Source organism: Haliotis cracherodii, unplaced genomic scaffold, assembly GCF_022045235.1.
Source record: "Haliotis cracherodii isolate W230 unplaced genomic scaffold, xgHalCrac1.p SCAF_13, whole genome shotgun sequence".
Lineage (NCBI taxonomy): Eukaryota > Metazoa > Mollusca > Gastropoda > Lepetellida > Haliotidae > Haliotis > Haliotis cracherodii.
The window spans coordinates 9,382,901-9,397,756 of record NW_027266268.1 but is presented as its reverse complement, the minus strand read 5'-3'; the positions used below and the strand labels follow the sequence as shown (position 1 = coordinate 9,397,756).

General features: G+C 41.8%; 1 protein-coding gene across 1 annotated transcript in view; it reads right to left on the bottom strand.

Annotated features, from left to right (window-relative positions):
• Positions 1-3,231: 3,231 nt before the first annotated feature.
• LOC139459585 (uncharacterized) overlaps positions 3,232-14,856 on the bottom strand; it is a 77,237-nt gene continuing 65,612 nt past the window's right edge. The window contains exons 26-32 of the mRNA XM_071241139.1: positions 11,252-11,443; positions 10,838-10,910; positions 10,250-10,291; positions 9,210-9,373; positions 8,014-8,130; positions 5,788-5,979; positions 3,232-3,897 (exon numbers count right to left, since the gene is read on the bottom strand). Coding sequence (XP_071097240.1) covers positions 3,826-3,897; positions 5,788-5,979; positions 8,014-8,130; positions 9,210-9,373; positions 10,250-10,291; positions 10,838-10,910; positions 11,252-11,443 — 852 coding nt within the window. The 3' untranslated portion in view covers positions 3,232-3,825. The remainder of the gene's footprint in view (positions 3,898-5,787; positions 5,980-8,013; positions 8,131-9,209; positions 9,374-10,249; positions 10,292-10,837; positions 10,911-11,251; positions 11,444-14,856) is intronic.

The following is a 14,856-nucleotide window of genomic DNA, read 5'->3' as shown; positions in this document are numbered from 1 at the left end:
AAACAAACTTATGATATATAGTGAGTCTTCGTGACAAATTTGTGACATCCATTGTCCAGTGTGACATATAATTCAGAAGGTTAACCTACCCTGGAGCCATGTCAATCAGAGTTTCACTTTATTCATGTAACTTACATTACCTGGTAGTTGATGCTAGATGCTACTCTCCAAATGAGCTTCTTATCCTTTTAGGCCTGGGGATATAGTGCTCGGTGACTGGTTGATTGTGTGTCAGTGTACCTTGGGATGTGTAGGCGTGGAATGTTGCTCATTATATTATAAATGACTGCTTTGTCTGATCCACTCTCAATTATTTACTTGCTGCCATGACATGCCTGGGATATTGCTCACAGGTCACATTACCTGGTAGTTGATGCTAGATGCTATTCTCCAAACGAGCTTCATATCTTTTTAGGCCTGGGGATAGTGTGCTTGGTGACTGGTTGATTGTGTGTCAGTGTACCTTGGGATGCGTAGGCGTGGGATGTTGCTCATTATATTATAAATGACTGCTTTGTCTGATCCACACTCAATTATTTACTTGCTGCCATGATATGGCTGGGATATTGCTGACTGGTGTTAAACAGTTTGTGCCTTGAATAAGGCTAAAAACAGCAGAAAAATGCACATGCTCAATTTATGAGAGAGAATAGGTGAGGTCAGTGTCAGTCTTGCTGGCTCAACCACCTTCATATGTCCACCTGTCAGTGTTCTAATGTTGTTTGTTTGGTTGTATAAAATATTAGGCATGTTATGATTGATTCTTCTCAGGCACATGTTCACCTTCAGACTAGAATGTAAGGTATCAATTCAATGATAGCATACCTCTTAATTCAAACCACAGTTCATCTCATCTCAGTCACTCCCTAACATGGAGAATAACTTGCAACAAATAAGACAAAGACTTTAAATTGAGTAAACAGTTTTTTATCTGAAGATGGGAACATGCTATTTGAACAAATTCCTTTATAAGGCAGATGAGTCTTTGCAACAGAGGGAATGTGGACAGGGAGTTAAAAGATGTCAACTCCGTCATTAACGCAACATTGTGTCAAGACACATCAACACCGCCACGTCCACTATGACCATCACCACCACATCCGCTGTGAGTGACACCGCCATTCACAAACAAAGACTTGGGAATGACAACAAAGCAATCCACAGCCCACTCGCAGCATCAATGTACCAGATCCAAGCGCATGTTCCTCTGGGATCACTTAATACTAGTATAGATATGTCCACATGTTTGAGAAGTAGCCATACCCTGAAGGAGCATAAATAGATGTTCTACAGCTGTGTGGCAAGGAAGTAGTCATGTATTAAACACCTTGCCATCTGGAGTGACAGGACAGCACAAAATATTCTCTAAATGTTATTAAATGTTACCAAAAAAATATAATGTTGGAAATAAATAAGGGAACAGATGGGATCCTTGGGATTTTTGCTGCTGTAGTATCTGAATCTGGGCCCACTTGCACAAAGCCATCTTAGCACTACGATGATCGTAAGTCTCTTACTCTAACATAGACTTAAGATGATAGTTGTGCTAAGATTTGTTTTTTGCTAGTGGGTCCAGCTGGACCCCCTAGATCTTTAACTTTTTGCATTTCAGTTACAACAAGGAACCCTGGTCTTTTGTGCCTCATTTTATATGCTGTGAAGGGACGATTTTTTTAAATCCTGTATATCAGTTTATTTCCAGTGATGCAAGTGCTCTATACTCCTACAACATGCGCTTTGATATTAAACATTGTATCCCTAAAGAAATTTTAAACTGATGAAACTTCTTGTATGTTTTTAGATAACCTCTTTGTGCTTCTGAAAAGATGAAGTATCTCAAATAATTGTTTATAGTGTCTTTATGATTCTTTTGTGATGAACAATCTCATAATCGTAAGTAATAATGTTACATATACATGTACACAGAATCATAGACGAGGATACGGAGATACCCATTGTACAAGAAGAGTGCAGTGTTAGACCGTGGACGGTGCTGCAGTTGTACGCCATGTACAAGAGTGCAGTGATACACCATGTGCAGTGCTGCAGTGATACAGGGGAAGAACCCCTACTGTCTTGAGAAATGGCCAATAAAACATCATTTCTTGTCATGAATAAATCAAATAGTCATGGACAAAACGGTTTCTCTTAGAAAGACCAAGGTCATGGAACTAAATGAAATGGATTTGAGCTCAGTCGCATTCGACATTAGGTACGTTTGAAGGGTATTTACGCAGTTATATGTTATATCCATCACACACTTATCATATGCTGATGCTGAGTTTGGGATATGCTTCATACAATAACCCATTATACATCCATACAGAGTGAGACGGCCCTGTAAATACATCAGGTCACGGTCCTGTCAGTGCATCAGGACATACAGTATGCTATCACATCAATACAGGGTGAATCAGCCCTATAAATACTTTGGGATTCAACTCACCAATTGGTTATCACAGAAATTACTTTTAGACATGTTAGTACAAGCTATTGGACACAATGCAATGCACACACAAAACATTGAGATCATCATCTAAAGATGACCTCAAACAAAGAAGATGGCTGTCCTGTGTTTTGTTGACTCTGCAACACTGACAAAACCAACATAAAATACACAAAATCACACATCTAAAACAGAAGACGGAATCACAGTGTTTGACTTTTCATTAACAATGAATTTGACAAATAAATAATCTCTTCCCATTTCACATTTTCTGGGAGTTTTCAATCTCATTAAAATCAGATCTTAGTTCTTGCTACCGCTAAACAAAGATCTGAGGACCTCCCATTACGGATCACGTGAGCACGACCTTTCATCCAACCAATCAGAGCGTCGCTTACCAGATCCTGAAAGTGACAGTCGGAATGTGTTTTCTAGTCATTCAACCTCGAAATATTTAACTGAGGGTATTCCGAACGACAGTTACGGGTTTTATGATTATATCCATACAATCTAGGCTATCTATAAGCCATTCCAGAATGTTCTTTTGGTCAGTTTTAAAAATATGTTTCGAAGCGTAGTCCCAAGTTTAAAACTAGTGCCATAAAGCTCGAGATAGCTGCCTTCTGATTGGCAAATGACAATTTCTCGTCAGTCATTTCATTGGTCGTTCAATGTTCGCGAAAGGTCGTTCTGACGTGACCCGTAATGAGATGTCCTCAGATATTTGGTTAGCGGTAGCGAAAACTAAGATCTGATTTTAATGAGGTTGGGGAGTTTTATTATATTATATTTACATTGTATAAATGTACAAAATATGTTAGGTGTGCTCTCTGAGTTATGAATACAGGTATCACTGGCTGAAAATATCATGACTTCCTACTTAAAGCACTGGACTCTGACAGTAGACTGAATACATCCAAATATAGCCCTGCACCAACACTGTCATCATAACGTTACATATCCTTGTAGGTTTCTTACAATGTTATATGAATGTTACACTTTCTTACATTGCTACATTCTCTTACAATGTTAAGTTTTATGTTACTATGTTAAACTTACATTTTCTGAACATTGTTCCATTACTGTTAAAAACAGCTACATTGCTCAATTTTCTTATGTTTAAAGACTTTTACAACGATACATTAAGGTTACATTTCCTCACACTGTAACATTCTTGTACAGTATTACACTGGTACGCTTGCTTACGTTGTTTTATTTTCTTACAAAGTTACACTTTCAGAACAATGTCTCATTACTGAATATATTTATGTTACATTTGCTGCCCACTGTTTAATGTCCATTGCAGGATCTCTGGGATTCCACTGAAGGATTCCATGTGCACCAGTCACTTGACGCAACACGAACAACTGCTTGCGATCTCACCACTTCTGGTTGTCCATGTAATTTTTCACCTCTACGAAGACTTCATCAGGCCCACTCTCCGCCTTGATCTGAAATACACACATTGTCACATCAGGACAGCATTCCCTGTTACTGGCTGTTACAAATCTAAGTCTAGTTGGACATGAAACGAAAGTTGGAAACACTGGTACCAATCTTAGAAACATCAGCATCACTATCAATGACCAGTGGCAAACCCAGAATCATCAGCAACACCATCAGAACCACTAGCATCAATGCTGTATACAAGTCAGAAAAACTAACATCAGCAGCAGAAGTACAAGCAACACTGTTGGAAAGACAAGCAGCAGCAATGGGAAAATTAGCAGCAGTGTCAGAACTACCAACGGCATCGGAAACAATACCAGCTTGTCGGAATCAGGAGCCACAGTGTCAGAAGCACTACCAACGGTATCAGAAACACTAGCAGCTAGTCTTAATCAGGAGCAACAGTGTCAGAAGCACTACCAACGGTATCAGAAACACTAGCAGCTAGTCTTAATCAGGAGCAACAGTGTCAGAAGCACTACCAACGGTATCAGAAACACTAGCAGCCAGTAGGAATCAGGAGCAACAGTGTCAGAAGCACTACCAACGGCATCAGAAACACTAGCAGTTAGTCGGAATCAGGAGCAACAGTGTCAGAAGCACTACCAACAGTATCAGAAACACTAGCAGCCAGTAGGAATCAGGAGCCACAGTGTCAGAAGCACTACCAACGGCATCAGAAACACTAGCAGTTAGTCGGAATCAGGAGCAAATGTGTCAGAAGCACTACCAACAGTATCAGAAACACTAGCAGCCAGTAGGAATCAGGAGCCACAGTGTCAGAAGCACTACCAACGGCATCAGAAACACTAGCAGTTAGTCGGAATCAGGAGCAAATGTGTCAGAAGCACTACCAACAGTATCAGAAACACTAGCAGCCAGTAGGAATCAGGAGCCACAGTGTCAGAAGCACTACCAACGGCATCAGAAACACTAGCAGTTAGTCGGAATCAGGAGCAAATGTGTCAGAAGCACTACCAACGGCATCAGAAACACTAGCAGCCAGTAGGAATCAGGAGCAAATGTGTCAGAAGCACTACCAACGGCATCAGAAACACTAGCAGCCAGTAGGAATCAGGAGCAAATGTGTCAGAAGCACTACCAACGGCATCAGAAACACTAGCAGCCAGTAGGAATCAGGAGCAAATGTGTCAGAAGCACTACCAACGGCATCAGAAACACTAGCAGCCAGTAGGAATCAGGAGCAAATGTGTCAGAAGCACTACCAACGGCATCAGAAACACTAGCAGCCAGTAGGAATCAGGAGCAAATGTGTCAGAAGCACTACCAACGGCATCAGAAACACTAGCAGCCAGTAGGAATCAGGAGCAAATGTGTCAGAAGCACTACCAACGGCATCAGAAACACTAGCAGCCAGTAGGAATCAGGAGCAAATGTGTCAGAAGCACTACCAACGGCATCAGAAACACTAGCAGCCAGTAGGAATCAGGAGCAAATGTGTCAGAAGCACTACCAACGGCATCAGATATAGCAGCAAAGTTGGAACACAAATGGAAGTTTCAATGGTCATTTAGGAAAACATTTGAAATTCATTTGAAAAACATGTTTTCACGTTTTCAACTTATGCCAGTCTCTAAAACTTGCAGTAAAACAATCAAGGCAGCTGTAAATAATGAAATGTTTGTCAGGTAAACCAATGGTTGACACCAAGATATATAGAGAATACAGTGAGATATAAACGAAGAATAACAGCAATGAGGAAGTAAGGATTATATGTTCCAGTTAACAGTTATTATTCAGTCAAACCTATTGCAAAGTGATTTTTTCCTCACTGAAAAATTAACAGTAGTTAATTCACTGCCAACTTTCTCCCGTCTTAGATATGTACTCACAACACCTTATTACCTGGTGTGTGGAGTTATCTCCCCTACCTGAACAAGTTTATCTTGATCCTTGTAGTAATCGATGACTGGCTGTGTCTGGTTGTGGAAGGTGTTGAGACGCTTCTTGATGGTTTCCTCGTTGTCGTCCACACGCCCACTGCTCTTCCCTCTCTCCAATAATCGGGACGTCATGGACTCGTCAGAGGCATCAAAATACAGTACACTTGCACATTTGACAATCTGGAAACACAAGCACATGGTTGGTTGGTTGGTTGGTTGGTTGGTTTGTTGTTTAACGCCGCACACAGCAATATTCCAGCCATATGACAGCAGTCTGTAAATAATCGAGTCTGGACCAAACAATCCAGTGATTGATGTCATGAGCATCGATGGACGCAATTATTTACTTCAGTATGAAAGACTCAGTTTATTGAAGCTGAAAAAAGTGCTATTTTCATTGCAGTGAACATAACACTTGATATTTCACTGCAGTGAATATAACACTTTGACAGAAATATTGTCATACAAGAGTTACCTCCCCTCAAATTGTCTCCCTTAACGTAAGTGTGTAGCCCCTACACAAACTGTTCAAATGCTTTTTATGTTAGTTCCACATTAACACATCTTCCAGAGGCAAGGGCATTAACTGACTATAAAAGTCCAGTTTCCACCCAGGCTACAATTATGGAGTTCCATTTTGGCGGCACTAACAAATCTATGTATTGTCCAATCAAAATTGAGTAACAAACTAGACATCCGGTCCGTAACCAACATGGATTTCAACGTGCAGATTTCGGTCGACTGAAGGATATGCAAAGCATATGTACCACCAACTGGGGGTCTACAGATATTTTGCAAATTCTTTCGCGCTTTTAACCAAGATGTACTTCATGAGGTTAGACTCGTTTTCCTACGATATAGACATTGATTATCCAGCAGATCATCTTGACTGGGCACCGTCATTTTGTTTGAAGCAAATGCAAGTGATATGAGAGATGGAATCTGATTGGTCAATAGGAGGAACATACAAGGGACACTGGACTTCTATAGTCAGTTAACTTCCTCGGAAAGATGACACTGACAAGCCAAAATAATGACAGATGGTTATTTATGGAGTCAATATCCCTTCTTGCAAAATGTTATTCTCTTGTAAATGTTTTGTTATAATTGTAAATTTCTCATTTACCTCGTCAATCCAGACTATTCGCTTCGCAAAGTACCATTTTTGTTACTAGACCAGTGTGTATTCTTTCGCTTTCAACAGCAGTCTTGTAGTTTTCAAGAATATTTTTGGTTGAAGTTGATTTCGTATATATAATCATATCTAAATGTATGATAACAATTTTTTGTGACCCTAAATATATTTACATACTTTTGTTTATATTTTTTAAGATTTTGCAAAAAACGAAAGAACTTTTTAAGTCACTGTGAGTTAGGGAGAATTTATGTTTCAAGATTTTACATTTGTAATGAAATAATTAAATTATCCGGAAGACAAATACACAAAAAGTATACAATAAATAGGAAATATCCTCTGTCTCCCCTATAGGAATTGTCACATTTTATATATTTTTTATTTACTACATAAGAAGGGTTGGATACTAACAACCCATAACACTGCCAGTTAATGGTTACACAACTGTAACACAACTGGAACACAACTGGAACGCAACTGGAACGCAACTGGAACACAACTGGAACGCAACTGGAACACAACTGGAACACAACTGGAACACAACCAGGACAGAAACAGAAACACAACTAGTAACACCAGTAATATACTATCCATATTAAACATTATCAGCAACATACCCATAAACACCATATATAGCACGATAACACTATCCATACCTAACAAACTAACTAAACAACCACTATCACTTAAAGGTACCTCGTAAAATAACAAAATAGGTAAGATTAATAGTAACACTACCAATAATGTGGGGGCGGTCGGGTAGCCTAGTGGTTAAAGCGTTAGCTCGTCACGCCGAAGACCCGGGTTCGATTCCCGACATGGGTACAATGTGTGAAGCCCATTTCTGGTGTCCCCCGCCGTGATATTGCTGGAATATTGCTAAAAGCGGCGTAAAACCATACTCACTCACTCACTCACCAATAATGTGCAGGCACTACTCATATCTGTACATCTTAAATGCCTGTGTGAAGCCCATTTCTGGTGTCCCCCACCGTGATATTGCTGGAATATAGCTAAAGGCTGCTGTACAACCATGTACACTGAAATTCAATGAGATGAAATAGACCACCGCCTCTCACCTCATTCTCGAACCTCTTCCCTTGCTCCATCTCTCGAGGGTAGCCGTCGATGAGGAAACACTTGGACTTGGTGAGGTTAGCAGCCATGGCTTCCTTCAGCAGGTCAAGGACCACATCCTGAAAATAGTGTGTATCCTCAATGAAAATGATTGGAGGTCATGCCCAAAATCAGGTGGGTCCCAGCACCACTTACTATTGTCTCCAGGTGTCCGCCCACCTACCAGTGACTAGGACTGCATGGCATAACCTGTATGCACTTTTCAAACAATACCTATTGCTATATGTTTTCTGTGTTCAGGTATATAGAGTAAAAAGTATATACAGTGATTCCTCGACTTAACACTCCTCGATGTACCGCTACTCCGGATGCACCGCGGGGTAAACCTTGACTCCCAAAAATGCATGAAGAATTTCCCCCTAAAAGCGTGTTAAAGCAAATAAAGTTACAAATAAACTGATGAGATTTAATTCCAAGTCGAAGTACACGTGTGTGTATTTGTAAAACAATTATGTTCATTGTAACCGGATGCATGTGATTGAAACCATTCTGCCTTTTGTTCCGGTTGTGAAAAAACATATCGTACACAGATCTGGCATTATACTCGCATAAAATAAAATCACAGCAACAACAAACATAAGCTGCATTGTTTGATTAAATACTCATTTCAGCTTGTTGTGATTGGTAAGACAATATGTGAGATGTCTTCGAACTTCAAACCGGCCGCGTGTAATGCATTTTGAATCATCGTCCACGATCAGTATTACATAGATCTACATGTCCCATGCCACTGTGAAATAATTGCGCCACTGTTCCATTCACTACCATCATTATGTAATATGAGCAGTGAATATCTGTACAACGCTCTTTCCTAGAACGCGGGGTCGGTTTCTTGGACCCTGATGATCACGGTATATCGAGGGATCACTGTAACAAGTTTCATTATTATTTGTATCGTTAAACCTAAAATCTATACAGCTATTCATTCACAAATGATGTTTCTTTTTGAATTGATTCTCATATGGCGGAAACGTGGCAGTGATTCTTCTTTCACATGGTTATCTCCCCTGTATCCATGACTACAAAATGGCGGTGATAGACTTTGACATCATTGCAGATACCTGTTTTGCAATATATTGCAATACTTTTTTTGGCCAAGTCACAGCCCTACCCGTGACACCAGGTGTTCCCCACCTACCAGCGACACCAGGTCTCCCTTCTCCATGATCTCATTCAGCTTCTTCCCACGGTCGGACCCTGAGGCCACCTCGGCCCGGAGGAGGTCCCCTGATGATAGGTGACAGAAGCCGTACTTCTCGACGATCTTGCTGCATTGTGTTCCCTTCCCACTGCCTGGTCCACCTGCAGGAAGTAATGTAGTGGGTGTGTCAGTTAGAGACTGAGTAAATAATTTACATCATATTCATTTTTTCAGCTATATAGAGTGACAACAGCAATTTGAAAAAAACGTGGTGTTTCATGTAGGGAAGTTGGTTCATTAGCAGTAATTTTGTCAGTGTACATTCTACCATGACAGTATAGAATCCTGCACTCAGATTAGTCAGCCAAGTTTATTAAATCTATGTTAGATCGTGACTTTGCAGATGACCGCATTATATAAAAATATCCATTCCTTTCTGCTTAAAAATCCCTACAGGGAGACAAGCATGTGGACTGAGGACCTATTCTGTTCTAGAATCTCCAGAAGGAGACAAGCATAAGTATTGGGGACCTATTCTGCCCTGGAATCCCTACAGGGAGACAAGCATGGGGCATCGAGGACCTAATCTGCCCTGGAATCCCTACAAGACAAGCATGGGGTATCGAGGACCTAATCTGCCCTGAAATCCCTACAGGGAGACAAGCATGGGTACTGAGGTCCTATTCTGCCAGAAATCCCTACAAGAAGACAAGCATGGGTACTGGGGTCTTATTCTGCCAGGAATCCCTACAAGAAGACAAGCATGGGTACTCAGGTGGTATTCTGCCCTGGAATACCCCTAGGGACCTTATTCTGCCCTGGAATCCCCAAAGATAGACAAGCTGGGGTATTGAGGACTTATTCTGCCCTGGAATCCCCAAAGATAGACAAGCTGGGGTACTGAGGACTTACTCTGCCCTGGAATCCCAACAGGGAGACAAGCATCGGGTACTGGGGACCTAATCTGACCAGGGTTACTAAGAGGTGCAATGTCAACAGGACAACAATAACAAATCACTGCTCTGCTCCCTCCTTACCAACAACAAAGACCACCTTGGCATCCTTCAGTCCCTCTGTATCTGCAAGACAATGACACATATGTAAGTACTGGTTAGTTCATGAAGGCATTGAATATTTCTTTCAAGAATATGAATGTAGTCATTTGTTCCTTTTCGAAAGTAAAAACAGTCTAATGGAAAAAGAAACGTAATATGATGACCTTGTGTCATGGTTCAGGCTGTTTTGGACTGTTGTTCATTTATATCACTGTGAAAGTCCAAACTGACGCAGGTGATTAATTACTGTTTTCACAAGTCCTGACTGTGTCATGATCTGCTACAGCAAAGAGGGTATACCGGTATATTGTCTCTGGCTACAGAGTTGACATCTACCTTATGGAAAGCGTGGTACTCCATAAGGAAGAGTCACTTAGATGGTCCTTCCTTAATGTTACCACCATACTCTCAGACAAGCACACTTATATTAATTTCAAACCTTGATGATCGAGGTGTACCCTTTTGACAAAACCCATGAGAACGGGTGTGGTGCGGACATGTAAACGATCATAATTAGGTAAAACTTTGGCTTCCAACCCACAACCTGCAGATCCTGACACAGCTACTTACTTGGTTTAAATTCAGCATCAAAAGCTTTCTCCACATTACTGAAGATTTCATCCACCGTTCCAACAGCCTCAATCTGAAACACAAACATAGTTATCATCTTCAGGTACATAAGACTACTTTCCATACAACTATGTCCACTTTAATACTTGAAACTACTTTCACTACAACTGTTCACAAACATGAGAAAACTTTCAATACGACTGGTTGCACAAAGAAAAATATTTCATGTTTTTCTAAAACTATGTACTCATACACAAGACTACTTCACTACAACTTTTTTTAAATAATTTTTTAAAATCACATTAATTCTGAAATAATGATATTTCTTTATTTTATGCATAACATAACAAAATCCCATTCATGACATTAAAAGAAAACTGCTCATGATAACAAAATTAAGGCTGTCCACCAGACCTCTCGGACTTTGTTCTGCTCCTTGTAGTAATCAATGACAGGGGTTGTGATGTTGTGGAACGTCAGCAACCTTTTCTTGATCGTCTCCTCGTTGTCATCCACTCGACCGCTTGTCTTGGCCCGTTCTAGGAGACGCTTCGTCATCACATCGTCAGGGACATTGAAATACATCACAAACTTTGCCACAGCAATCTGGAAAACAAAGGAGATAGTATGGTAACAGGATTAGAACTAGGCTCAAAAGCTTTACTAGCTGGGTAAAGATAAAATGCCCTTGTAATGTTAAAACAATGAAGAAACTTAGACATTTGTACTAGCCTGCAGGAATTTGTACTACCACGGGCTAGTGGTCTAGTGTTAAGTTCTAACCCTGAAGTATATAGCCTTCTCCTTCTGTCCTTGGTGTATCATATTAAGTTTACATAGCATCGACTACCTGTGTCTGCAGTCATACAGCTGATTAAAGGGAGACTACCCACCATGATTCCATCTCATGTCTAGTGAGTGAGTGAGTTGGGTTTAACGCCGCTTTTAACAGTATTCCAGTTATATCGTGGCGTGTCAGCTTAATGTGGGAGGAAAGCCTGAAGTGATGCAGGTCCCACTCGTTTACCACTTCGGTGAAACCCACGAGCACGGGTATGGTACTGACAAACCTAGAAACATAATCGGGGCGAACCGAGATTCGAACCCACAATCATAGGTTTCTGGCGTGCCCAAGGGACGCAACTCTGCACTGCGAAACGCAGCGCCTTAGATGACTGGGCCACCCATGCCCCCCATCTCATGTCTAGGTCCAGACATGATTAGTGCATGTGTCATAATGCTAAGAAAAGTCTCTGCGTAATTAGGGTACTCCTCAGATGATAGATAATTGAATTAACGCAAAACGTCATTAAGTTGGTGTTTGCAGGTCTCAAATCAGTTGAATTGCTATGACTGAAACTTGGCAACTCTAGCCCCTCTACCTGTCCGTGGTACTAACATCCCCATTGGACAATTGTCACAACTCTAGCCCCTCTACCTGTCTGTCGTACTGACATCCCCATCGGACAAGTGTCACAACTCTAACCCCTCTACCTGTTTGTGGTACTAACATCCCCATCGGACAATTGTCACAACTCTAGCCTCTCTACCTGTCCGTGGTACGAACATCCCCATTGGACAATTGTCACAACTCTAGCCCCTCTACCTGTTTGTGGTACGAACATCCTCATCAGACAATTGTCACAACTCTAACCCCTCTACCTGTTTGTGGTACTAACATCCCCAATGGACAATTGTCACAACTCTAGCCCCTCTACCTGTCTGTCGTACTAACATCCCCAATGGACAATTGTCACAACTCTAACCCCTCTACCTGTTTGTGGTACTAACATCCCCAATGGACAATTGTCACAACTCTAGCCCCTCTACCTGTTTGTGGTACGAACATCCCCAATGGACAATTGTCACAACTCTAGCCCCTCTACCTGTTTGTGGTACTAACATCCCCAATGGACAATTGTCACAACTCTAGCCCCTCTACCTGTCCGTGGTACGAACATCCCCATTGGACAATTGTCACAACTCTAGCCTCTCTACCTGTCTGTCGTACTGACATCCCCATCGGACAATTGTCACAACTCTAGCCCCTCTACCTGTTTGTGGTACTAACATCCCCATCGGACAATTGTCACAACTCTAGCCCCTCTACCTGTCCGTGGTACGAACATCCCCATTGGACAATTGTCACAACTCTAGCCTCTCTACCTGTCTGTCGTACTGACATCCCCATCGGACAAGTGTCACAACTCTAGCCTCTCTACCTGTCCGTGGTACGAACATCCCCATCGGACAATTGTCACAACTCTAACCCCTCTACCTGTTTGTGGTACTAACATCCCCAATGGACAATTGTCACAACTCTAGCCCCTCTACCTGTCTGTCGTACTAACATCCCCAATGGACAATTGTCACAACTCTAGCCCCTCTACCTGTTTGTGGTACGAACATCCTCATCAGACAATTGTCACAACTCTAACCCCTCTACCTGTTTGTGGTACTAACATCCCCAATGGACAATTGTCACAACTCTAGCCCCTCTACCTGTTTGTGGTACTAACATCCCCAATGGACAATTGTCACAACTCTAACCCCTCTACCTGTTTGTGGTACTAACATCCCCAATGGACAATTGTCACAACTCTAGCCTCTCTACCTGTTTGTGGTACTAACATCCCCAATGGACAATTGTCACAACTCTAGCCCCTCTACCTGTTTGTGGTACTAACATCCCCATTGGACAATTGTCACAACTCTAGCCTCTCTACCTGTTTGTGGTACTAACATCCCCAATGGACAATTGTCACAACTCTAACCCCTCTACCTGTTTGTGGTACTAACATCCCCAATGGACAATTGTCACAACTCTAACCCCTCTACCTGTTTGTGGTACTAACATCCCCAATGGACAATTGTCACAACTCTAGCCTCTCTACCTGTTTGTGGTACTAACATCCCCATTGGACAATTGTCACAACTCTAGCCTCTCTACCTGTTTGTGGTACTAACATCCCCAATGGACAATTGTCACAACTCTAACCCCTCTACCTGTTTGTGGTACTAACATCCCCAATGGACAATTGTCACAACTCTAACCCCTCTACCTGTTTGTGGTACTAACATCCCCAATGGACAATTGTCACAACTCTAGCCTCTCTACCTGTTTGTGGTACTAACATCCCCATTGGACAATTGTCACAACTCTAGCCTCTCTACCTGTTTGTGGTACTAACATCCCCAATGGACAATTGTCACAACTCTAGCCTCTCTACCTGTTTGTGGTACTAACATCCCCAATGGACAATTGTCACAACTCTAGCCTCTCTACCTGTTTGTGGTACTAACATCCCCAATGGACAATTGTCACAACTCTAACCCCTCTACCTGTTTGTGGTACTAACATCCCCAATGGACAATTGTCACAACTCTAGCCTCTCTACCTGTTTGTGGTACTAACATCCCCAATGGACAATTGTCACAACTCTAGCCCCTCTACCTGTTTGTGGTACTAACATCCCCAATGGACAATTGTCACAACTCTAGCCCCTCTACCTGTTTGTGGTACTAACATCCCCAATGGACAATTGTCACAACTCTAGCCCCTCTACCTGTCTGTCGTACTAACATCCCCAATGGACAATTGTCACAACTCTAGCCCCTCTACCTGTTTGTGGTACTAACATCCCCAATGGACAATTGTCACAACTCTAGCCCCTCTACCTGTTTGTGGTACTAACATCCCCAATGGACAATTGTCACAACTCTAGCCCCTCTACCTGTCTGTCGTACTAACATCCCCAATGGACAATTGTCACAACTCTAACCCCTCTACCTGTTTGTGGTACTAACATCCCCAATGGACAATTGTCACAACTCTAGCCCCTCTACCTGTTTGTGGTACTAACATCCCCAATGGACAATTGTCACAACTCTAGCCCCTCTACCTGTTTGTGGTACTAACATCCCCAATGGACAATTGTCACAACTCTAGCCCCTCTACCTGTTTGTGGTACTAACATCCCCAATGGACAATTGTCACAACTCTAGCCCCTCTACCTGTT